Source organism: Heliangelus exortis, chromosome 5, assembly GCF_036169615.1.
Source record: "Heliangelus exortis chromosome 5, bHelExo1.hap1, whole genome shotgun sequence".
Lineage (NCBI taxonomy): Eukaryota > Metazoa > Chordata > Aves > Apodiformes > Trochilidae > Heliangelus > Heliangelus exortis.
In genome coordinates, this window is record NC_092426.1 from 22,996,809 (window position 1) to 23,022,932 (window position 26,124).

General features: G+C 44.1%; 1 protein-coding gene across 7 annotated transcripts; it reads left to right on the forward strand.

Annotated features, from left to right (window-relative positions):
* The first annotated feature begins 4 nt into the window (after window positions 1-4).
* AREL1 (apoptosis resistant E3 ubiquitin protein ligase 1) lies at window positions 5-24,859 on the forward strand. Of its 7 annotated transcripts, XR_011726305.1 has the most exons (21): window positions 13-127; window positions 4,383-4,643; window positions 5,776-5,835; window positions 6,472-6,698; window positions 8,296-8,533; window positions 9,499-9,668; window positions 9,747-9,927; window positions 10,635-10,882; window positions 13,969-14,046; window positions 14,556-14,697; window positions 15,092-15,213; window positions 16,961-17,036; window positions 17,422-17,531; window positions 17,989-18,168; window positions 18,321-18,446; window positions 19,813-19,942; window positions 20,027-20,085; window positions 20,276-20,365; window positions 21,352-21,527; window positions 21,694-21,851; window positions 24,585-24,859. XR_011726305.1 is itself a non-coding variant. In XM_071745986.1 (20 exons), the coding sequence occupies exons 3-20, from the start codon at window positions 5,820-5,822 to the stop codon at window positions 21,794-21,796; spliced, it is 2,472 nt and encodes an 823-aa protein (XP_071602087.1). In that variant the 5' UTR covers window positions 5-127; window positions 4,383-4,643; window positions 5,776-5,819; the 3' UTR covers window positions 21,797-24,859. The 7 variants fall into 7 exon arrangements, 6 of the variants coding, with proteins under 6 accessions (XP_071602087.1, XP_071602090.1, XP_071602091.1 ...); XM_071745986.1 differs by having other exon boundaries at window positions 5-127; window positions 21,694-24,859; XM_071745989.1 differs by having other exon boundaries at window positions 12-127; window positions 6,472-6,668; window positions 21,694-24,859.
* The last annotated feature ends 1,265 nt before the right edge of the window (window positions 24,860-26,124 follow it).

Below are 26,124 nucleotides of genomic sequence, written 5' to 3' on the forward strand. Positions count from 1 at the left end.
ACTTCCCCGCCCCTCTGGGAGGGCCCGGGAGTGGCGTCACTTCCGGCCGGTAGCATAGGGCCGCGGGAGCCCGCGCTGGTCGCGCGCAGGAAGGGGCCCGACGCCGCGGTCACCGGCGGAACCCTCGGTAACGGCGCTGCCCGGCGCCTCCCCGGCCAAGGGAGAAGGGCAGGGCGGGTGGGGCGGGCGGGGGGTCCCGGGGCGAGGGAGCTGCAGCACTCGGGCGGCCCCACGGGGTCGGTGCTTCGATCCGTCTACGGGTGACAGCGGGAGCAGCGCGGGCGGCCCGGCTGCCGGCCCGGGGCGCTTCTGCTGGAGGGCTCCCCACCGCGGCTTCGGCCGGGGTCTCCCGGAGTCCCTCCCGCCCTCGGGAGGGCCGTGGCAGGGGCGGGCGGAGCCGGCGCTCCCGGTGAGCGGGAGCGGCTGGCGGTGCTTGTCCCTCTCTCTGAGTGTATCTGTGCCTTTTCCCCAGCGCAGCCGCTGTGTCGGTGTCACGGCGGATAGGCCGGGCGGGCGGCTCTTGTGGAAGGGCCGCGGGGTTTGCTGGCGCTGCTCGGCCAAAGCCGGTGCGAGCTGGAGGGGAAACTGCGGTACCGGGACCGCCCTTCGCCCCTTCTTCCAGTGCTGGTCGGAGCTGGGAGGCTGTGGGTGGCTGAAGCTCGCTGGGCTGGGGTGTTCGGGGGAGTTGCTGTGACACTGGCGTTGCTGCGCTCCAGCTCCTCAGCTTCGTCATGAAAGCAGTGAGTTGTCGTTAGATGTAGATCTCACCGGCAGATGTGAGCTGAAATCCTAGGAAACGAGCGTGTTCTTTCAGATTGACTTTTCTGCAGCCATGATGGTGTAGTCAGACACAATTTATCTTTTTCTGCACAGGTAAGGAAACATTTCTCTCAAGTTCTGGCATTAGCCCATGGCACTTGGTGTCTAGTGCCCTGTGCCGGGCAAGAGAAGCCTCCTTGTTGTTAGCTTTCTCATACAAGCTTCTGGGATTGGTGAGCACTTGTAGCTGTTGTTATCTTCCAAATACAACCAGTTATATTTATCGTGCTGGGCAGAAAAAGCAGCAGGTACTCCGGATTTTTTTTCCTGATGCATTGGCCTCAGTAGAACTGTGACTGGGGCTCTGGCAATGAGGTATATAAAATTGAGTTAAAAGGACAGCTTGGTTTGTCAGGGAAGCAACGGCTGAGCTTTCCATCTGGGTGATTGTACCAGGCTTAATTGTTGGGTGAGGGAACACAGTTGGTGGAGCTCTCCTGATGCTGCTTAAGTGACCCTGAGTGGTTTGCGTGAAGGAAGTAAGGAGTGACAAATGGCTGAATATTTTTTCTGGCTTGGGAAGCAGATCTGGTGTCAAGATGAGACTGGTCTGAAATTTTTCATCTGGCTGGCTTACTGTGACAGGACGTGACAGCCCTGAGGGTGCTTCAGTTGCAATGAGAAGTCTTTAGACTTAGGCAGTTGGTAGATATCTTCCATAGTTTTCTTCCTGTTGCCACTATTTTATTTGGTTTCTGTGTAAATGCCTGTGTCAGACTCCAGTGCTTATGAGAGAATGACTGTTTTGTAGAGACACAGGCAACTGATGTGGCTTTTGTCCTTGACAGCCGATCCTGGATTCTGCTCAGTGCCTTTTGAGCTGACTCTTCAGTCTTCCGTGGGTGTATTTTAAAGTTAGGTTCCCATAGGCATTCCTGTTTTCTGGTTTGTCCGTGCTTTACTTAGTGTGAGAAAGAAACACTCTGCCTTTTCACTCAAAAGAGAATTGTCACCTTGTGCATTCCATAAGATGCATGTGCCATTGCCTGGTAGACATTTATTCATGTGGACTGAGAGAACATACTGCAGAGAATGAAGTGTTCTCTCATCTTCGTTGGATGAGGTAGCATCAACCTGTAGGAAGGTTTTAAAGCCATCCTTAATTTTGAAACTTGTCAAGGGACAGAGGAAGCTAAATTTATTATTGCACCAAAACAAACCCCAAGAAGTGCAACAGATTTAAGCAAATCAATTCTGTATCGTATCCTCCCACCTGGCATTGTAGCTGTAGTTATGTAAATGTGCCCTTATTGTGTTAGTTTCTTTTGTAAGTGCAGCTACCTGTGCTTCCTTCTGGACCTTTGCGCTGTGTTCCTCTGGCTTCATAGCAGCAGTGATACAGTATTCTTAGTACTGCCCTCCCTTTCTTTGCTGACCTGAGGGAAGGAATGGCACTAATATAGTTTGTTTTATGAGTCCATGCTGTCTATCCCAGTTATGCCATTGCTTGTCTTTCAGTCAAACCAAGGTGAAGCTTTCAAAATCCCTGTTTTCCCTTCAGATGGCAGGAGAAAATTGCTTGCTTTGTCCTTGGATCAAGATCACCAAGACCTGTAGGCAGCATTTTTTTTTCCAGCTTAGCTATGATGGCAGCTTATATTGCTGATTTTCAGACTTAATTTCCCAGATTGTTAGCTGGCAGTTCTTAGCACAGTTACTATTGTAATTTGGATCTTCATTCTGGAAAGTGAGTTGTAATATATCTTGGATACTAGCTACTTGCAACAAGGTTCTTTACCCCAATGCATGCCAGCTGCAAGAGCATTCTTGAAGCTACTGGCAGTGTCTATGCTAGAGGGAAGTTGATGTATGACAGCCACTTCATCTCTGGTCACCACCTGACTTGGTGTCTTGTTTACTGTTTTATGTAGGGATAACAAAATGAGAAGCTGCTGTGCTGATGGAGGGAGTTAACCAGTTCCCTGTGTCCAGCAAGCTCACCTCTGAAGTTCTGCAACTCAGATCAATAGACTTGGGCTTCAATTGACTTAAAAACCTTTGCAATTGAAGCTATGGGTCTTTCTGTTTTCAAGAGGGAGGCTGTGTAAACTTGTGGTATGCATTACAGAAGGGAAAGAGTTAAAGGCAGAGGCAGGAATAGAAAATAAAATAAAATAAAAGAATAGAATTTTGTAGATGAGCCCACAGAGCTAGTTTGGTGTTGATGTTTTTTCAGAGCCATGAAGAGACTGGTTCTGTGAGAGGCTGGAGGGAGATCTCCCCAGTCCCAAACATTGCTAAGTTCCTCTGAAATTTTTCAGCTGTGTGAGGAGGAGCCATAACCCTTCCATAGCCAGGCCAAGCTGGTCAGAGTTTAAAGCAGGCATTTACAGCACATCTAGGGTATGGACTGTGAAAGAAATAAGAAATGGCTATGTCTGTGATTGTTAATACACAGGGATATGAGTTCAGAAACCTGAAGCTTCATCTAGGAGAGGAATGATAACTTATGCCCGGGGGACTGCAACACTGGTTGCTCAAGCAAAGGAAAGAAGAAAATAGCTGAGTGAGTGGGATTTTCCTGGAGATGTGAAGGAGGAAGAGATAGTAAGAGTCTGGCTGCTTCTGCAGTGCAGTCAGAGAGCTCTGCACAGACTTATCTGTTGGTTTTCGTATTCCTTAGAAAGCTTAGTGGAACTGTGCAAAGGCAGCCAGATCTGTATGATTATTGGGATGGTGGGAAATAAGAGACATCCAAAGAGGAAGTCAGATGAAGGGGCAATAAGGAGGAATTGGCATCTGAGGCATTGGTATGACAGGCAGGAGGAGCACATCACATACATCCCCAGAAAAAGGTGTCTGTCTTTCAGACAGCTGCTGTGGTGAGCCTGGGCTTGTTCATTTCATTTTCACTTCTTTATATAATCTGTGTTCTGAATGAGTAGATACTGACTGTGTAGGCTCTGTGGCTTTTCTTTTGGCATATGTCCTGGATTTTGTGGGCTGCATCCTCCATCCTTGCTTTTAGTTTTTAAATTTTTAACCCAGTCCTGACAGGAAACACTAATTTAGTGGATAGTACTGCTGAAACTTAAATACCTTATGGAGATACCAGTTTCCTGAATACCTAAAAGAGCAGCAAACGTATTTTCCTAGTTTGATTTGTGGTCCAGATACTTTCAAAGATTTATTTATATTTTTTATTTTCAGGCTTGACTATAAAAGGCCCTCTAGATCTGGGCAAAATAGGTTTGAAAATAGTATGTGATATTTTGTGGAGTGTGAAGGTTTGAAGTGGTAGCTGGTCTGTAGCGCTTCTTATGACTAGCATGCAGGTTCTTAGTTGCTCCATGAATTCCATGAGCCTGATGAAAGTGATGGAGGCAGGATGTGTTTGGTTCTATCTTGAACTTGGTCGTTTAAGAGGGTCACACAATGAAAAGTTTGTGACAGGTGGAGGTTGAGGATATGGTGCAGCCTAGCACCTGATTGACAGCGATGCCTTCATAGCACCTCTCCTATGGATCTGACATGGTGGTCTGGTGAACCTTACACCTTTTGAGTGTTTCCACTTGCTAGATGGAGAAGAACTAACTATTCTCTCTCCTTTTTTTCTTTTCCAGGGAAGCTAGCAAACAACAGGCTACGGGGAACAGCATTGCAGGACAACCCTTTTCCACAAGAAGAAAGAAATTGCTGTGCTCAGGTCCTCGCCTTTCAGCAGTGATTCTGTTATGCAAGTTGCAGGAGTTTCTCCTTCTATGATAATCTTCTCTATGAACTCTTCTTGCTGACATTTGCCCCAGTGTTGGGCACAAAGGTGAAGAATGCTGAAGAATGGGTACCTCCCTTTTGGCTTTTAGAACATGGGCACTTGTTTAAAGGTATGTGCTCTTTGACTGGAGGGATGTAATATCTGTAGAGGCCAGCAAAGGGGATCTGCTGGGCTGGAAATTCATGGCTGTTGTTGGGGGGAAATACCTCATTTACGCTTTCTGCATGCTGATGTCCATTGCTGCTGCTGTGGAGATGACTGATGAATAACTCCCCTTTTGTTTGCTTAAAAAAAGAAAAAGCAGCCTGAATGCACAGTGTAGTTTCTCACTAACTGAATGGTGACATGGTGAGCTATATTGTATGCATTAGTGTATGCCAAATTGTTTGTCTAATTGTCACACGTGTTCCTTGCTGCTGCTCTTGTTCCATCTGTCGGCTGTGCCTTAGCAACCAAACAGCATCTTGTTATTATGGGTGTGGTCTTTCTACTACATGTTTGTTTAGCAGTCCCCTCAGTGAGAACTTCATTCTAGATTGGTGTCTCTAAAAATTCCTGTAATCTTAACAGTGTCCAGAACTAAGATTTTAGCTTGGATGTTGATCAGAGAGAATTTCAGCAGAGAAGCTCCACTTTGTGTGAGTGGGAAAATACAGAGGGACTGTTTTCCAGTGGCATTTATACTTTCTGTAGTAGAGTTACAGGGCAAAGGAATGGATTCATCTCTGCCCTAGAATGGTGTTGTCCACAGCCCTTCTATTTCATAGCTTTTTCTTTTAAGGTTGCTTGTTGAGGGTCAGCTTCTGTCCATTTCAGTGGTGGTTCTGTTATGTGCTTTCATGGAAGACTAAAAGTTAACTGTGTGACTTGGAGAAGGAAGTAGGTGTGAGAGTTTGGATGAGTGGCTTTCAGCCACTTCTGTTGAAGTTGGTGATCTTGCAGAAAGTAGGTCCTTCTTGCAGTACTCAGAGCCTGTTCTTACTGGATCCTGAGGATAATATGTTGTCCTTATAGATTCCTAAATCTGAATGGGAATCTGTGATAGAGAGAGAACGATTCCCCATAGCATGCTGTGCTGTTTGAATAATTTAACAGTCTTATGTGAAGATATCACTTTAGAGATATCCTTGGAGAGCAAGATAGAAGATTGACAGGTATTTGTCTGAGGAATTGGATTAAATTTAGGCCAGTGTTTGTGAGGAAGAGTCATTGGACTGGACTTGGCCTATTTTGTGTTCTAGATGCAGCTGTGATCCTCGGCTGTGTGTCTCACCGAAGGGACCTGATGTTTTACATTATTGGTAAGTGAAGGAAAGGCTACCACTGCATTTTTTGACTTCTCTTTAGGCCTTAGAAAGGTGTATTGAAAGCCTCTGCTTTCATGTTAGCTCAGAGTTTACCTAACAAACATGAAGTTGCTGTCACCCTGCACTGTGCCCTCCACCTGGCAGACTTGCCTCTCCGCCACTCTTCTTGTTCCTATTCCATTGACCTCATTCCTAAGCCATTCCCTTACTTTTTCTTCCAGGAACTAGTGCAGGGTTGTTGCTTCCATGATGCTTCTTAATCCAGTCTTATGTGATGTGCAGTAGTTGTGTGTTTATATGACTGTTACCCTTAAAGGAATCTCTGTAGTTCTGATTTGCAAGTCCAAGGGAATTCCATGCTTCTGTCGGGATGTCTACTAGCCATACCTGAGACTCTGTACCACTTTTACTAATTTCCTCTGCTTGCAGAGTTTTAAGGGACTTCTCTAACCTTACCTGTAGCATAACATAAACCATGAATGTTCACACACTGGCTTCTGCCCTAAACTCCTAATTTGCAGTTGTGAAGCATTTCAATAATAAAAAGCATCTTGTGCTGATGCAGAAGGGATTTTGGTGCCTGACTCAGCCATGCTGCTGCAACCACTTTCTGTTCTCTCCTTGCTGCAGGTGGGATCACAGTATCTGTGGTAGCTTTCTTCTTCACCATTAAGTTCCTCTTTGAGCTTGCCGCACGCATAGTCAGCTTCCTTCAGCATGAGGACCGGGAACGCCGAGGGGACCGAACTATTTATGACTACGTGCGAGGCAACTACCTGGATCCCCGGTCCTGCAAAATCACCTGGGATTGGAAGGACCCCTATGAGGTGGGCCATAGCATGGCCTTCCGAGTGCATGTAAGGGAATATTTCTGTTTTCATGCAGCTTTCTGGGCAGGAACAGAGGTCTGATACAGGGATGGGGTCTTCAAATGTTTTTTGTTGCGGTCTAGCTGAATGTAATTTAGGATTAGGAAACCTATCCATTTTTGTCTTCTGCCCCCTGTGACTGTGTTGTTTGAGGTTTGCACTCCTTAAAATCTTACCTCCCTCTCTTTAGAATCTCCAGGCTTGTCCTATTTACTGCTTCCTTTACTGGGGACAGAGTGGGCTGATCCCAGCCTTTAACAAACTTCCTGCTATTTTTTTCTTGTGCAGCTGAAGTTAGAAGTGTGGGAGTGGGCATTTTACCAACCCAAAAACTGTAAAGCTTAATGGCTGCTCCCATTTCCTTGAAAATCCAGTGTTATTCTTTTTGACCCGAAAAAGCCTGCCAAGGACTCTTGTTTCCTTTCAGTCCCAAAGGCCAAGTCTAGGGGAATGGGACAGGTATACAAACAAGGTGGGAGAGGGGCCTGAACACAGAGTTTGGAGCTACATGGAGAAAGTTGGAACAAGTTTTGTTGGGCTCATGTGCCCACCTTCCCCAGCCAGAAGGGTGTCAAAATAAGAAGAAATGTTCAATGAGGTTGCTGTACCCATCTCTCTTAGGAAGGTGAGGAAAACCTTTCTGCTTTAGGGTGAGTGAGGAGTTCTAACTCCAGGATAGGCATTAAAAAGAGCTGAGTGAAAAGGGACTTGTTTTGTTCCTGATGTTTAAATTTATTCCCTTCAACTTACTTACTGTTGCTCATGGCAGCTCCTGCAGTGTGCCCTTCACTTCATGTTTGTCTCCCATCTGCTTAGCCCTTTATTCATCAACAGCAGCTTTTGCATTCACTGCCTTCTCTCACTTACAGTCAAGATCCATACCACTTCAGGCCCTGCACCCTCCCTTATTTAGAAACAGGAGATAATAGTTACCTTTTGCTGACTGCAGGCTGATTGCAGGGGCAGGTAGAATCTGGGCCACAAGCTGCTGGCTTTTGAAGAGCCATGCACATGGGGTTTTGAAGTGTAATTATTTACTTGTAGGGAAGTACAGGCTGTTCTCTTATGAAATTGTTCAGTAGATCACTTTTGTGATTGAGCAGCCTGTGATTTTATCTAAGCTGTTGCTTTCATGCTGATGCTTCTTGTCAGCTCCTTAGGTCAGCATCTTCTGTACACTGTTTTCTATTACAAACTGATGAAAGCTTTTCAAGAGCTTAGCTGTACAAATGGACAGGATGTTGTTTCTCTGAAAGGATGTGGCTTTGCCTTTTTGCCTTTCAGTAGTGGATTGTCTTGGTTTCTGCTCTGATACTGCACTAACAGTGCACAGAAGAAATGCCTAGAGGCATGTTCTTTCCAGGGTACTCATTTGAACCCCAGCACAGAAGAGAATGAGGCAGTTCAATGCCCACTTGTGCCTTGTTCACTTGGGAGAGCCCATCCCGTGTGACAGAGCTGGCTGTTAATTTTTTTGCTTTTCTGAGCTGGGGTTCTTGCCCTTGTTTCCCTAAAGCAATTTGCTTTCTCTTCTTCTGTGCATTGCATATTTTTGCTGACCTGGACTTTTCCATTTCCCATGCAGTTATTCTGTAAAAATGGGCAACCCTTCCCTGCTCACCGGCCTGTGGGGCTGCGAGTTCACATCTGCCATGTGGAGCTAGCAATTGATATTCCTGTAACCCAGGAAGTTCTTCAGGAGCCTAATTCCAATGTGGTGAAAGTGGCCTTCACTGTGCGCAGGGCTGGGAGATATGAGATCACTGTAAAACTCGATGGCTTGAATGTGGCCTACAGCCCCTACTACAAGGTGTTCCAGCCAGGTAAGGTCAAAGTGGCCCTCTGCTGATTCAAAGTAGGTTTGATGGTATTAGAGGCAGCTAGGTAAATATGTTTCCAGCTAAAATAGGCAGGTGACAGGGAAAGGGTTACCCTTCACCATTTTCCTCTTGCCATGTGTAGGTCCCAGCAACAGACACTTGACTAAAACTTGCTTGTGACTACCAGTATATGGCAAAATTGAAACTGCCTCATAAAATCATGTGTCATTAGTGTTGCTTAAACTCCCTAACAACTTTTGTCATGTTCTCTGTTTTGTAGTAACTTGAAGATCCACATAGTAGTAATGCAATGCTTTTTTTTTTCTGAAGCGCTATCATGGTTTGCCTCTTTCAAGTACCCTACTCTATTCCTTCAAGCTCCTGGAGCAGCTGATACCTTTGATTAAATGCTTTTTGAAAAACATTTCCTTTTCGTCCATTTTAGTTTTGTTTCCTTCTACTTTTGATTTTTGACCTCAGTCAGCTTCTTTTATATATCATGTACATGTTCATTGAAAGTACCCCTATTCCATTGTATTGTGTATAGATAGAAAGCTTGCTAAGTTACCCTTTCAGAAAGAGGAAGCTCAGATTTAACTCGGATACCTTCCAGGCTAATGCAGGTTTCCTTGGGTGTCGGCTGACTTGTGCTTTGAACATGTAGGTGGAGCAAGTTCTTGGGCTGGAGGTTAGAATGATGGAAAAGCTTTCTTTAGTGTGTTGGCAGCTGGGTTTGCTTTGCCAGTATTAAGTTTCTGGCCCAAGGCAAACCCTGTGCACCATGCCATTCACTGCTCAGATACTTTGATTTTTGAATGTAGGGACATAGATTATGTTTCCATGTGACCAGTTTTCAAGGATATTGTGCCCCTAGTTGCTTTTCCTTTGCTCTTTGTAGCTTTATAACATTATAGTATAACATTTAGCTTGCAATCTGTTTGACTCTAAATTGTTGTTGTCTGCTTCAGGGATGGTGGTTCCTTCCAAAACCAAAATTGTCTGCCATTTCTCCACTCTGGTGCTGACCTGTGGGCAGCAGCACACTCTGCAGATAGTTCCCAGGGACGAGTATGACAATCCTACCAGCAATTCTGTATCCCTGATAGATGAGCACAATTACAGCCTCTCCATTCATGAAGTGAGTGCAACCTCACCACTTGCTGTTTGACTTCAGGTGAGCTAAAGATCCTTCTTTATTAATTTATTTTCTGTTTAGCTGGGTCCCCAGGAAGAAGAGAACTCTGACGTTGTGTTTGAAAAGTCTGTGGTGTCCAATCGGCAGACTTGCGAAGTCTTCTTCCGACTCACCTTGCACTCTCGGGGGTGTTTCCATGCTTGCATCTCCTACCAGAACCAGCCCATAAGCAATGGTGATTTTGACATCATTGTTCTAAGTGGTGAGTCAACTGCTACTCGTATCTACTCTCCAGGTTTCCTCTTACAAGATGCTTTGCACATATGTGTAGCAGAGCTAAATGTGGCTTCCCTTTGGGCTAGCCTTGCTTAATTGCTCTAAAAATGCCCATTGATTAAAAAATGCTAGGGTAGATGGATTTGCTGCTAACAAGGGGGATCTCTGAAGGCTGATACTCTCTGTTACACCAGCAGATAAAAGCAAATGTTTTTTTTCACCTGTCTCAGGAAGTCTGCCTCTGAAATCAGGCAATTTTTATTGCCATAAGTGAGCCAGTCATGTATTCTGTTTTAATGTATATGGATGAAGAACACTGCATGTAACCTGTGTGCTTTTTTACTATTTTAGAATTCCTGGTTTCTTCAGGATTGAGCCAGTCTGCAATGTGTCCATTATGTGGCTATGCCTTCAGGCTGGTGCTCTGAGGCAGATTCTGTATGCCTTTTTACTTTCTTTTTTGAACCAGTCACTGTCTGAAGTCAGAATGGACAAACTGCTGTCCTGAAATGTTTTTGTCCCACTCCTGGGTTCTCTTTATCAGAGTTTCGCTTGACCAAGTTTTCTTTTGGGTGTGTAGCCTTTTCTTTAAAAATCATAGTAACCAGTTTGGTGGTGGTTTGCAGAGTGTTTACTTTTGGGTTCTGGTCTCTGTCAAGGTTTACACAGTTCTTTTGTATCTGTTTCCCTCAGAGAATGAAAAGAACATTGTAGAACGCAATGTGTCCACCTCAGGTGTCAGTATTTACTTTGAAGCCTACCTTTATGATGCTCCTAGTTACACCAACACTCAGTGGCAGCTTCCACCTACCCATCTGAGCTCCTCCCAGCGCCGTCCTTCTACTGCAGCTGAGGATGAAGAGGAAGATTTTCCTTCCGACAGCCAAACCCCTGAGAAAGTGAAGAAACCTAAAAAAGTGTACTGCTATGTGTCACCTAAGGTAGATATCACAAAATTACCACTCATGAGTGCATCTTTAAAGTACACTGCAATTGAAGAGTTTTCTTGTGCCCTATATCTTTAGCTCTGGATTTAGGTGTCTCAGATTTGGTTACAAAAGGTTTGCCTAAGGCTAGGAGCTCATGATGGAGAATAATGTTAAAATGCTTCTTGAAGCTTTAGGACTCCATATGTCTTTCTACATCTGATCCAAAGTCTACTGGGAATTTTCTCACTGTTTATTCAATATGTAATCTGCCTTTCCCCTTTGCTCTGGTCAGGTCAGACCTACAGTTCCCTTTCTTAGTTTCCAATACCTGTAATCAGAATTCAGAGGAAAACACTTCTCGGATTTTGTCTTTGTCCTGTTTTTTGAATGTTTCAGGGAAAAGGGAAAAAATGATCAGAGGACAAAGGGTAAATATATGAGCAGAGGAAACAGAATTCAAGCAAGTCAAGAGAAACTGAGAATTCTTATATATTAAGAGTATGTTTACAGAAATTCCTAGCTGTTATTTCATTTAGAGAAACTAGAAAGAGAAAATTCCACTAAGTCTACTAATAAATTTTAATCCACTTTGACAATATCCACCCGAGGGTGTTAAGAGAGTTGGCTGACGTCATTGCAAGGCTGCTCTCTGTAATCTTTGAGGAGTCATGGAGATCAGGAGATATTGCAGAAGACTGTAAGAAGCCTGATGTGACCCCTGGCTACAAGAAGGGCTTAATGGAGGATCCAGGAAATTATAGACCTGTCAGTCCTACTACAGTCTCTGGGAAAGTCATGGTATGAAACCTCCTGGGGGCTCTCAGAATTCATAGGAAGCACGTGATTGTGAAAAGCCAGCACAGATTCACCAAGGGCAAATTGTGCTTGAGAAACCTGATCACTGTCTATGACAAAGCTCTTTTGATGTGGGACAAGGGGTGGACATTGTCTACCTGGATTTCTCCAAGGCATTTGTTGTGGCTCCCCTCAGCCTCCTCCTAGAGAAGCTGATGCATTACAGTCTAAAGAAGAGGTCTGTGCCATGGGTGGGGAACTGGCTGACAGGTGGCACCCAGAAGGCAGCAGTAAATACCTCCTTTTTGCTCCTGTCACAAGCAGGATCCCCCAGGGATCGATATTGGGCCCAGTGCTGTTTGTTTTCTTTATAAGTGATCTGGATGATGGCATCAAGTGTACCCTGATGAAGTTTGCCCAATTATACCAGACTGAGTGGGAAAGTGGACATTTGGGAAGGGAGAGCCACCTTGTAGGAAGACTTGGAAAAACTGGAAGACCCTTACAAGACCCTTATAAAGTTCAACAAAGAATTGTAAAACATAATTCAGGGACACACAGGCTGGGAATTTCCCAGCTTGGGAGCAGCTCTGTGGAAAGGGACCTGTGGGTCCTGCTGAACAACAAGCTCAATGTGAGTGAGCAGCGTGCTGCTGCGGCAAGGAAAGCCATCCATGTGCTGGGTTGCATCAACAAGGGCATCACCAGCAGAGATAAAGAAGTCATTGTCCTGCTCTACTCAGCACTTGTCAGGCCACATCTGGAATATTGTGTTCCCTTCAGGTCCACACTACAAAAAAAATGTGGACAGGCTGGAGAATGTCCATAGAGGAGCTATGAAGGTTATCAAAGGACTGGGAAGCCTGCCGTATGAGGAAAGGCTGGGAGAGTTTGGTTTCTTTCGCCTAGAGAAAAGAAGACTTAGGGACACATCACCATGTTCCATAATTTATAGGCTGGCTATAAAGAAGATGGGGAGACACTCTTTTTACAAGGAGTCACATGGAAAAGATATAGGGTGATGGGTACAAACTTATTCTGGGAAGATTCCATTTGGGCAAAAGAGGGAAATTTTTCACAATGAGAGTAATCAGCCATTGGAATAATCAACCCAGGGAGGTGGTGGCCAGCATAGGACACTTCTAAGATTCAGCTGGTCAGCATGCTGGGCTGTCTTGTCCAGACAGTGCTTTTGCCAAGAAAGGTTGGACCAAGTCATCTTTGAGGTCCCTTCTAACCTGGTCTCTTCCATAATTCTGTGATTTAATCTACTGATATAAATGCATTCTGAAAAATTCAGTGATAAATATCAAAGTGAAAGACTTATCAAGAAATTGCTTTCCTGACAAAGAAAGAAAGAGGTCTGTGAAACAGTTGTAGGATGGGAGGGTGTTGCCAGAGATTTTAAATCTCTGCTGCACATGGATCTAGGATCTGACTTTGAGAATGAGTGCATCATTCTGGACTTTTGTACTCTTAGATGTTGCATTGCCTGGAAAAGATCACCAGAAGTGGATACTGTTACAGGATCCCTTTAGGTGCCAAAGCTGTTAATACAGTTCTGATGCTTGTGTAATTGTACCCCTGCATCTCCCTCTGTATATCTAGAGCATCTGCCCTATTTAGTAGATAATTTAATAGCATGTTATTTATTTAGGGAATTACTGTCCATATTTGCTTTGTTTCTGGAGAAATGCTGCTTGTCATTTTTTCCAGTCATTGTAGCTAGAACAGGCTTGTGCAGGAAATGGTATTGCATTTTGTCTAAGGATACTAAAATTTCATCTTAACTTGCTCTCCAGAATGTTCCACAGCTAATTATTTGTTCTGGCAGAAATATACAAATAAGAAATTTCTGCAAATCTCCTGGATTTGGCAATTGCAACTGCTTTTTAAAAGTTCTTCGAAGTAGTTGTGAAGATTAGGGAGTAGTGGCAATAGTTGTGTTATGCAGTTTGACTTTTTCCAAAACCTTTTGGTTTACAATCTTGTTCTCATTTCAGTCTCTCAAGTGAGCTTAACATTACCTGCCAGTTAGACTGGTGAAGCTGTACTGAACACAACAGCTTACTGCTGTAACCTGTGTCATGCTGGTATCCCACATGCCTCTTAAATGATGCAGCAAACCCTTCTGATAAGCTGCTTACAGTCCTGTACAGCTTTTAAGATTTTTATGTGTTTTACCAGATGAAGATGTCACCAAATGCTGCAGAAAAATGTCCCTGGGGTTGAAGGTAAGTCTGGCCTTTTGCATCTGTCTTGTGCCTTGCCACTAAATTTTTTTTTTCCTTGTGGTTACTCAGCAATTCTCCGTGAAAGAATTCTACCTGAAGATCATTCCATGGCGCCTTTTCACCTTTAGAGTGTGTCCCGGCACTAAGGTGAGCCTCATTCTGTGTAGCTGTCACTGCACCTTCACATTGTTATCAGACTCATTCACAGGAAGCAGAAGCTTTTGCTCTTAGAGAGAAGAAGGGCTGCCACCCACAAAGCAACATTTTGTTGTGCAAAATTCAGACTTCAGAATTCCCTCTCAGTGTCTAAATTCTGCTGATATTGATGAACAGCAGCCGGTTGTATTGCTCCTTCCAGCATTTTGTCCCAATCATAGACAACGATCCTGACTTCTTTTGCATATCTCTTGCTTTTTTTTTTTTTCATCATAACTGTGCTAAAATGCTGTAATTGTGTCCACGTAAGCCCCTAGGCTAGTGTGTGAGGTTTGAAGCAGTCTCCTAGCAAGTCTGGATGCTTGAAATAGTGTTCCTGTTAACTGCATCTGAATGAGTGAGCAGAGAAAGTCTGAGAATGCAAGTGGTGTTGCTCTTACTAAATATGCTGTGCCTCCTGCATGGTGGTTTTACCCTTTCTTGCATCTTTTTGCTGCTAGTTTTCATACCTTGGTCCTGACCCTGTGCATAAATTATTGACACTGGTGGTGGATGATGGGATCCAACCCCCCGTGGAGCTCAGCTGCAAGGAGAGGAACATCTTGGCAGCCACTTTCATTCGCTCTCTGCATAAAAACATAGGTAAAGGGGTGGTGAGGTGGGTACTGTAGTCAGGCAGTTAGTACTGGAGTCTGCTAGTTTCCCTTGGGAATGAAGATTGTCAGCACTGAATGACCTCTCTTGAGGATTCTGATTCCTGGAGTCTCATGTTCTGTTTTTGTTGGATCTTCCATTTAATCTGTTTCATCATGCTAGCTGTGGCTTTTCTCTCAGGCTCTTTGAAAGTGCACCTCTGAGTACCTGAATTTCAGCAAGAGAAACTGCAAACTGCCTTTAGAGTTCTGTTTCCAAAGTTTGCCATGGTAAACTCATCCTTGGGTTGCAAAGCTGACCCGTGCAGTTAGTTTTAGGAATGCCTTCTGGATGTTGGAGCTGTTGACAGCTCAAACCTGACTGAAACTGTCCCTGTTCTCAGGGGGCTCAGAGACCTTCCAGGACAAAGTGAACTTCTTTCAGCGGGAGCTGCGTCAGGTGCATATGAAAAGACCTCATTCAAAGGTCACTCTGAAGGTCAGCCGCCACTGTCTGCTGGAGTCGGTGAGTGTACAGGTCACTTTGCTTAAGCCCAGTGCTTTCTCCACCCTTTTTCTTCTGCTCTGTGCCTAAAGAGATCTAACTTGGATGTTCTAGGAAAACTGTGGTAAAAATTATTAGTCTTCTGTTTAAAGGCAGCTGCCAGTAGACATCTTGAGATGGGAAAAAGAAAAAGAGTCATGATCTCAAGGTAGCTCTTCTGTGTTGAGGTTTGGTATTGTGTGGGATGTTGTGTTCCTTCTCTACAGACAGTAGGATCAGATAAATTTTGTAAGTAACTGGGAAACTTTACATCTGATAAATTTTTAAGGAACTCGGATTAAATCAAAATCTGAGAGATGTCTAGGGTAAATGCATTCATATTCTGTAAAAGCAGGAAATCTTCTGGTGCTATTTTATCCCAACTTTACATTAGAACCTGAGGCCCAGAGAGAGACTGTGTACCTGGACCAGATTCCTGAAGCAGAACCTAGAAGCTCCTTAGTCTTTATATACTATTATTTTGGTGCAGAGCTATTCAGTGAGATAAGCTGTCAAGTCAGGTCTTACTGAGCTCTGTGCATGAAACTTCTCCATTGACAGGCTTCTGTAGCAGTTCAGTGTGGTGATAAAATCTTCTGTAGAGTCCTTGTATTAAGTCTTCACTGACTGACCTGTGCTGCTGTGTTTCTGAAATAAAATTTAAGACTATAATACAGTTCTTAGCTGAGATTCTAAGTATTGTGAACTCAGGGCAGATAGTTACCCTGAATTATTTTTTCCACATGTGTCTCGCAACAGAAATGTTACAAAGCTGGAAAAGAACATTTCTGGGGAAAGCAGGAGGGGCTGGTGTTTTCCTTGATTTACAGGCAGAAAATCTGTATTTTGGAATATTTTCCACACACATGAGCTTGCAGTGTTTATGAGATTTTGTTACAGTTAATAGCTTGCTACACAAAATTACTTTACTTCTAACCAGTATTTACATGACTGTTTTTTCTGCTATATTGGAAGTTCCTGTACTATCATGAGCACTGGTGTTACAGCCTAGTAAGACACAATAAATTGGGTGCCATAATAATAAATCTAAGTTTTAGTGTCTGATGTTGACAGGCACAATAAATGTGACCAATGTGTTCATCTCAGAAGTTGTGACCAGCGTGGTGCTCTAACCTATTTGAAGCTAAGCTATCATATGACTGAGGACTGCTTTTTTTAGTATTCTTTAATTGGAATTCAGAATCAGGATACAGAAGTTCTAGGCACTTGAAATGTGTTGTTACTTTTGTTACTTTTTTGCATTGTGACTTTCTTTGGGTATGAACTCAGTGAACCCATCAAGCATAATTTCTTATGCTTTCTGGAATGTTCCTTTTTAAAATCTAACTCGTGGGCTGACAGTACTTTACAGAAATTTCTCCTTCCCACAGGCATTTTAATACTTGAAACAATACTGTACTGCAGCCTTCAGAGGGATACATCTGTGCTGTACTAAGACTTCACACTGGTTTTAAGATGAGCTGTATTTATGTGGATAATGTGTCTTATAATAGAAAATAAGGAATTGACTTCTATGACTTTGGATAAAAAAGAATTAGACCTTAGGAGTTCCTAATTCTCAGTTTTATATTTTAGAGTACTAGACTGTATCTTGGCTTTTGTGTTGCTTAAATTGCCCATCCACATGTGCAGGATTGCATATTGTTTATGGGGTACCAAGCAGTAATGGGTGCTGCTATTTTCTTTCTTTTTTTTTTTTTTTTTTCAGTCTTTTAAGGCAACACGAAATTTTTCTGTTTCTGACTGGAGCAAAAATTTTGAAGTGATTTTTCAGGATGAAGAAGGTGAGTTATTCTGTGAATTAATATAATTGAAGAGAAAATGAAAGGAATTATGGTGGAGTAGTTTTAGCCTAAAATTCTGGTTTCTTGTAGTAGGTGGCTTTCTTTTGTGGCTTTCCAGCCATTTCACTTTCTCAAAGATGTTAGGAAATTAATCTGGTCATGCTGTTCTGTTTTATCCCTGCTTTACACAGGGACCTGAGGCCCAAATAAAAAGTATTAGGACTAGATTTGGGAGCAGAACCTAGAGATATGTCCCTGTCCACTGCTTTTTTGCTATGGAGCTGTTCAGTGTATTGAGCTCTCATGTTAGGTAATACTGAGCAGTGTGCATGAAACTCTCTTGAATTGATGACCTGTGGATGACCAAGCTTGTTCTATCGTGTAGCTCTGGACTGGGGAGGTCCACGCAGAGAATGGTTTGAGCTCATTTGTAAGGCATTATTTGATACCACCAGTCAACTCTTCACCCGCTTCAGTGATACCAACCAGGCCTTGGTGAGTCCTGAATGCACAGAATTGTGTGCTTTGACATGCTGCTGGTTAAATAATGCTGCTGCTAAATTCATAAGGTCATGTGCATCCCTAGCAATTCTTTAGTTTGCCTTCACAGTCCCTTCCAGTGCTTTTCTCAATGCTTTACTTAATGTTCTTAACCCACTGAAGTGTTAAAAAACTGGCTGGATCAACAGAGGGTAGACAGTCAGAAGGAAGGCTGGGTATCTGGGCAAGAGGAGGTGGCATCAGAGTGTCTAGAAGTTTTGTTCAGTTTGAATGCTTCAGAATCCATTTCTGCTCTCATACAGAGAGAGATTAGCATTTTATTCCTATTGCTTGGCTTTGAGGATATTGTCCTAAAGCTCCTGGGACAGCCTGAGACATACAGTGACTTGACTTGCTATTTGTGCTACTCTCATCTGGTACTTGGATATTTCATTTTGCTTCCTCTTTTCAGGTGCATCCAAATCCAGGGCGTCCCACATATTTACGACTCAAACTGTATGAATTTGCAGGCCGCCTCGTGGGAAAGTGTCTTTATGAATCATCTCTGGGAGGTGCTTACAAACAGCTGGTTCGAGCTCGCTTCACTCGATCCTTCCTGGCTCAGATAATAGGACTTCGTATGCATTACAAGGTAAAGCTTCCCAGTCTTGTCTGAAGTTTACATTGGTTTGTGGTGAGGTTGAACATTGGGACTGTAGAAGCAGACCCGGAGTCCTGGTTAACCATGTGTGCTGTTTCTTTTTTCTTCCCTCCATGTCCCTGACTTCTTTTTTTTCCACACAGTATTTTGAAACGGATGACCCAGAATTCTATAAATCCAAAGTTTGTTTTATACTGAACAATGATGTGAGCGAGATGGATCTGGTCTTTGCTGAAGAGAAGTATAGCAAAACAGGACAGCTGGAGAAGGTGAGGGAGAAGTTCCTGAAGGTGTGACATTTTAACCCCTTCTGCCTGTAGAAGAGGAGGCTGAGAAATCATGCTTGGCTGATTTGATAGCCTTCTGTGATGGCATGACTCTCTGAGTAGATGAAAGGAGAGCTGTGAATGTTTTCTACCTTGACTTGTCAAGGCTTTTGGCATGGTATCCCATAGCGTCCTCATAGGGAAGCTTAGGATGTGTGGGTAAGATGAGTGGACATTGAAGTGGATTGAGAACTGTCTGGATGACGGAGTCCAGTTGGAAGCCTGTAGCTAGTGGTGTACCTCAGGAGTCAGTACTGGGTTCCTGTCCTCTTCAACAAATTCATCAATGATGTGGGTGAAGCAGTGGGTGTCTGCTCAGCAAACTTGCTGAGGATAGCAAACTGGGAGGAGTGGCTGACACACCAGAAGGCTGTGCTGCCGTTCAGCGGGACCTGGACAGGCTGGAGCACTGGCCAGAGAGGGACCTCATGAAGTTCAACAAAGGCAAGTGTAGGGTCCTGCACCTGGGGAGGAATAACCCCATGGACCAGTACAGGTTAGGAATTGAGCTGGTAGAAAGTAGCTCTGCAGACAAGGACCTGGAAGTCCTGCAGACAAATTAACCATGAGCCAGCAATGTGCCCTTGTGGCCAAGGAGGCCAATGGCACTCTGGGTGCATTAGGAAGAGCATGGCCAGCAGGTCAAGGGAGGTTATCCTCCCCCTCTACTCTGCCCTAGTTAGGCTACATCTGGAGTACTGTGTCCAGTTCTGGGTTCTCCAGTTCAAGAAAGACAACTGGAGAGAGTCCAACAAAGGGCTTACAGAGATGATTAGGGGGCTGAAACATTCCTCTTACAAGGAAAGGCTGAGAGCCCTAGCTTTGTTTAGCTGGGAGAACACTGAAAGGTGATCTTATTAATGCTTACAAATATCTGAAGGGTGGATATCAAGAGGATGTGGCCAGGCTCTTCTTAGTGGTGCCCAGTGACTGGACAAGTGGCAGTGGGCACAACCTGTAACACAGGAAGTCTCATTTAGCACAATGAAAAACTTCTTCATTTTGAGGATGAAAGGGCAGTAGAACAGGTTTTGAAGTATCCTTCTCTAGTGAGATCCAAAACCCACCTGGATGTAATTCTGTACAACCTGCTCTAAGTGAACCTACTTCGGCAGTGGGATTGGATTAGATGATCTCCACAGGTCCCTTCCAGACCCTACCATTCTGTGGTTCTGTAACTCTGTTCTGTGCCTCAGAAAACTGAGCTTACTCTGGGCAATAGCTGCTTGCCTGAGTTTACTCTGGTTGAGAGTTCAGGTTTGGGGGATGCTGCTCATCACAGTCATATCAAGTGTTCTTCTGTTCTCAGGTGGTGGAACTGGTGACAGGAGGGTCTCAAGTACCAGTGACCAATGAGAACAAAATCTTGTATCTGAATCTGCTTGCACAGTACAGGCTGGCCAGTCAGGTTAGAGAGGAGGTGGATCACTTCCTGAAAGGTAACTTGCTATCTGCTCACTGCTCCATGCTGCCTTTATGTCCCAGGAGACAGCATTTGCTGCTCTTCTCTTTTTTTCTTCCAGGTCTTAATGAGCTTGTTCCTGAGAACCTTCTGGCTATTTTTGATGAGAATGAGCTTGAGGTATGCACTGCCTCCATAAGCACCTCTGCCCTTAACTTCCACTCCTCCTTGGCAAGTGAAGTGCTTTCTGGATCTGGATAAAAGCCAAAATGTTTCTTCTCTAAACTTTAAAATGTTTTTAGTTTGCACAGTAGCTGTTGGCTTGTTTCCTTGGCTCCTGATTTTCTGACTGGAGTCTCTTGCCTTTCAGTTGCTTATGTGTGGTACTGGAGATATCAGTGTCTGTGACTTCAAGGCACATGCTGTAGTGGTAGGAGGATCTTGGCACTTCCGTGAGAAGGTAATTGGAAAGGTTTTTCCCTCCTCCTTGCTGAAACCAGCTATCTCAACTACAGCAGAAGATAACTTAAACTGGGAACAGATTTCTTGGTTGGAAATTTGGCTTCCAGAAGAAAAAACTGAAAGATTTGAGGGTCAGGAGTAGGACTGCACACATTATGAAATAATGTTTCCCCCTAGAGAGAGCCTTCAGTGTGGCTGACTAGAAATGATGCTTAATCAGTTACCAGCAGGTAAAAATCAACAGCAGTGATATTTTTAAGAATATCCAACAAAGCACTAACTCAGAGCAACTAAGAGCAACTCAGCAGGAAATAAGGAGGAATTGGGAATTATTGCTACCAAAGATGTTCATTGTGATATATTTATCACTTAAAGATGCTTAAAGATAATGATTGCAGTCCATGTGAAGTGTTTGGAATTCAATGCTGTGGTAAAGGCTACTGATGTAGTAGCCTAAATCTGTACCCTGTAATTGTTCCTGTTCCTTCCTGTCTTTCCCATTGGGAATGGTATCGACTTCATTTTGAAAAATAATGGAAGCTGCTGAAACACACAAGATAAAGAAATTGGGAGTACAAGCTTGTGGCTTTAAACACTGGGATGGTTCCACCTTCCTACCAGAGGATATGAAAAATCAAAAGATTAGCATAGAGCAAGAAGCAAATGAGCTTCTGCATTGTAACCATACTTCATTGTCTGTGGAGGCATTTCTAAAAATAAAATCTCTGTGGGGAGAGCAGAAGCCTTTCTGCTTTGAGGAAAAGGACTGGTTGGAGGTAATAGCATGGGATATCTCTTAACTGATAAGAAGAATCTATGTAATACTTATCTCTGTGTTACCCCTGAAAAGCAAAAAACTTCTGACTGTTAATGGATTCATAGAGCACTTTTTTTGAGGGCGGTTGACTGGCGTTCTTGCAACTTGCTTATATGCTCACTTGATTTGCTTAGCTGACCTGGATTTACCTTTCCTGTTCTGAACAGGTCATGAGGTGGTTTTGGACCGTGGTCTCCAGTTTCACCCAGGAAGAGCTGGCCAGGCTCTTGCAGTTCACAACTGGTTCCTCCCAGCTGCCCCCAGGAGGATTTGCTGCACTCTGTCCATCTTTCCAGATTATTGCAGCTCCAACTCACAGTACTTTGCCAACAGCCCACACTTGGCAAGTATCCTGGGATGGTAGGACTTTCTGCATTGTGCTTTTGGGAATGACACCAGCTGTAATATGTAATGTGTGTGATACTGATGTCAACCCATCCAAAAGTTGCTGATGGTGATGGTCCTCTCTCGGACCTAGTCTTAAATTGAATTTTTCTGTTGTTTTACAGTTTTAACCAGCTGTGCCTCCCTACTTATGACTCCTATGAAGAAGTGCACAAGATGCTGCAACTAGCTATCAGCGAGGGTTGTGAGGGCTTTGGCATGCTGTGATTTCCCCTTTCCAGGAGACCACTTAACTTCCTGGCTCTTCGTTGGCAAAACCCAGGTTCAGTCTTCTGCTTTTTCTCCTTCCCTTCAGATAGGCAATGGAGATAGAGCAAGCTCCATGTAAAGGAATTTGTCAATCAGAAGATGTCATGTGGCCTTTCTGTATCCCAGATATGTCATCAAGAGCTCATCTTTTCCCTTTCCCTCATTCTCCCTCTGGTTCGGTATGAAACAACAAAAGGACTGTGATGCATTCATTGAGATACTGCACTTGATTTCCCTGCACCCTGTACACCCACCCTTCTGTGAGAAAATTAAGTTCATAAGCAGAAGTTATAATGAGGTGCAGGGGATCCACTGAGCTGCCTTTTTCGTAGCTCTCTGGGAGGAAGAGGGAAGACCAGCATGGAGCTCTGCTGGAAACCTGGTTCATGGGAAGCCTTGGTAACTTTCCATGTCTTGGCTCAGCTCCTCCAATGATGCTCCCCAAAAGCTCCTCTAACTCTGTGACTCATGAGGAGTATAGGATTGTCTGTCTTTTTAACACCTGACCCAGAAGGGTTTTTGGTTCTCCTTCTCCATCTTGCTCTGGATGCTGCTGTTGCCTGTGCAGTATCCTCTGCAAAAATGGGCAGTATCCTCTGAGGGAGTAACCCAAAGAGGAGAACAGTCTCACTGGAGCACAAGTGCTGGCCCTGACAGTGATCCTGTACTACCTCCATCAGGGTCCAGCAACAGAACTATCCTTCTCCATCAGAGGCTGGTAATGAGCCTCTGCAAATGAACTGGAAGAGGAGTTTCTCTTCCAATTAGTGTTTCTGACAGTTGATGTTGCACAGGAAGCTGTCCCATGCCCTTGCCTTCTTTTCCCTTCCTCAGGAGAGAAAAGCATGGGCACGAGTGTGATCCCTCAATGCTGAGCACCAATGCCTATCCCATTCTCCTTCAGGGTATGTAATGCAGTAACAGTGACAGGCCAGTGAGCAGCTACAGTGTGCATTGGGCTTGTGTTTGTTGTTGGGTTGATGATACTGAGCAGAACATGGTACCTCCAGCTTGGCATTCCACAGGGTCTTGGCTTCTACCTCTATCATGCAGCAGCCTGAGGCTTCTCTTTCTCTGCTGCATTCCAGGTGGAGTTTCCACAGGGGTGCTGGGGTGCCTGGAGAGCAGCTGGCTTTCTGTCCTTGCAATCTTTTCACCTTCTTTCTTCAGCTCTCCTTTCCTCCTGTTCCATTCAGTGCTGCTGGCTTTCCAGCACAAAATATTAACTAGAACTTCAAACTTAAGTGAAGTTCACTCAACTTCACTCGACAGCCTGCACTAACCATTGTCTGGCTTGTGATGAGTGGGCAGACCAGCATGAGAAGTAAGCTTACAATTGGGGTGTGTTGTTACTGGCAGAGCAGTCAGCCCTTCCTAGGGAAATGAAGGGCAGTGGAATTTGGGAATCTTGATTACTTCTTCAGTGAAGAAAAATTCAAGATCTTTAAGCTCACAACAGTCCCTTAGTTCAGGTCAGGAGTTAGAGGCATGCAGGAGTCTGAGAAACCTGCACTGCTACTACATGCAATGTAAGCTTTAGCTGGATTTCTTCCAGCATGGAGTCTTAGACTGGTACCCCTGAGCTAATTTTAGAAGAACATATTAGATAAAATGTCATATCATCTTCAGTCCCTTTCTGCTGTCCTCAGGATGATCTGGGCAGACTTCTGCACAGTATGGATATTTTAAGATAACTGTGTGTACTTTTCCAATGTAGCTTAGTTGAATTGGCTGGGAGTTTGGGGGAAACATTCTACACCTAGAAAATGTTTTTAAGGCAGCATCTTAGCCATTCTTGGACTGAATGTGTTACTTCTATACAGAAAAATATAAGCCATTTTGGTGCCAAAAAGCAGCCAGCTGAGCCTTGAGACTACTCAGGGGGATTTCTTTGCCTTGTGAATTCACTGTTTTCCTGGCACCAAGGTGCTGGGAGGCTGCCAGCTTGAGAGTTGCCAGACAGATCAATTTAGTAATGGCTGTTCTCCCTTTTTAAGTAAAGGCTCCATTTGCAAGGTGGAGACCAACTTCCTTTGGGTGGAGAGTATGGTACCATTTTATTTACATGGCTGATGGCTTCCTTGGTCAGTAAAGTTACAGCTGCTGTATTCTCCATGCCACAACTTTGCTGCTTTCTCTAGGGACCCAAAGAGGGGGTGGTGGTGCTTGGCTTAACTCCTGTTTGTCAGGACGTGTAGCTTGGTGCTGTTCCCACATTGCAGCCTTGTCTTGCAGTTTCACCTGGTGAGGATGTTTCCAGGTTTGTAGCTATGGGTCAACTCTGCCAGTGACATCTTCCTCAGGAATCTTCTCCCTTCTCTTGAGCTAGACTTTTTTATTCTGAGGAAAAAGTAGCTGGACATTGGGCAGTCATTCTATGCTGGAAAAAGCTCCCAAATGCTTGTCATTGCATTGCAGCCAGCACCCCATGCTTCCCAGCAGCCCTGCAGATGCCAAGGACTTCCTTCTTAACAAAAGTGCAGTCAGAATTGTGATGGGTGCTCTTAGTCAACTAAACCCATCTCTGTTGCTTCCGCAGGTGGTCCTAGGTGGTCCTGTATTCCAGAGATCCATCACAATGTTTCTAAACTTTTCTCTAGCTTTATACACTTCCCCAGTGCAGTCACTTTTTATGCTGCCCTTAACACTGGCAGTGGGGATGTGCTTTGGTCACCTACACTGTATGTTACTTCTGGCAGAAGCTAGTTACTTTTCTTTTTACCCTTTATTTATTTCCTCTTAATAGAGGCCCTTCTGTAGAAATCTTTAGGATCCTGGTGTCATCTCAGACAGGTTCCGTACTTCTTGAAGCTGCTTTTAGCTGCAGAGGGCCTGGTTTCAGCCTGCACCCGTGGGCCATGTTGCATGTTTTTAGAAACCAAGAGCTGTGGATGATACAGGTCAAATCCTAGTTCCCTCTGGTGAATTTCTGGCACAGTTCAGCCAAGATTTGGAAGCCTGTGGATGTGGTAGCTGATTTTGTAAATAGTTTGTATAATAAATAAAATATTTTAAAAATGCTGCCTTCTCAGCGTTGTTTTGGGCCTGTACAATGGGAATCAAACTGGTTAGTGCTGTCCATGGGTGAGGGATGAGGCACAATTCTGGGCTGGGGCTTGCAGGCTGCTGTGGTGCCTCGCTGCAGTAGGATGTAAAATGGGGTGAAGCAGTTGGTAATGCCAGGAAGTATCTTAAGGACTTAATGTAAATTAATAATGCAGTTGGTGCAATTAGTTTTTTCATCTCAATGTGTATCACCTGACACTTTGAGATGCAGGTATTTGTACTGCTTGTGCTTCACTGTACTGTTGGGAGGGTTAGATGAAGCCAGGAGAAGAGGGAGTGTTTGAGTCCTTTGCATCTTTCTTAAGTTGCATAAGGTACTCCTAAGATTGTAGGGTGGAAACAATGTACCTGCAAGTGTCTGCTAACAAACAGTGGAGTAATTAGTAAGCTGACAGCTTGTAGCCTTCAGGGGCAATATCCAATTTCTGTGATTATCTTAGCTTGAGGTGTTCCCAGCTCTGATGGAAATCTATTTATCACTGGTTTTCCTTTGACTTTTTTTTTTTTTTTTTTTTTTTTTTTTTGTAGCCTCGGGATTGAAGTAATAACTTTAATACTTGGTAAGATTCTGCAACATGATTCTTTGTTCATTAGCATTGCTGCCTGTAAAAGGATGAAAACACTGTTTCCTGGGCTGTACATTTAGCCCACCTTCAGCTAGCATAGCACTGGCTGGCTGCATGCATTCCACTGTTAACCATGCAGATGTTCTCACATGTTGTGAAACCAGGATCTGGCCTTGAATCTGGTTTTCCAGCCATGAGCACCAGCTAAGAAGAGAGTGAGCAGTGCATGTGTGTCTTGGATTTCCTCTGTTGCATTGTGCTGGGCCATGCATTGTTTAGAAGCTCCTTGTGGGAACTAAGTTGTGTTATGCTGGACTTTGAGAAGACAGAGGTTAAATAAAGCAGTGGTGAGCATTATGAAGAATCTGGAAACTGAATCCTGTGTCCCCTGCAGAGGTTATGAGTCTAGAGCTGCTGGAGTTGAGGTGAGGGCGCCAAAAGGTGGGTGACTGCAAACCTGGCATAAACAAAATAATACACAGCAAACCATGTGGACATGTCTTTACAAGCCATGACCAGTATTACTTGTGAGAAGGGAGCTAAGTTTCAGAAACTCCATCTGTTTGGGTGTGAAGGAGAGCTTAGCGCACTGGATTACTTCAGCATTAAGTAGATTATAAAGTTTCTGCTTCCCTTTGCTGGATGGATGATATT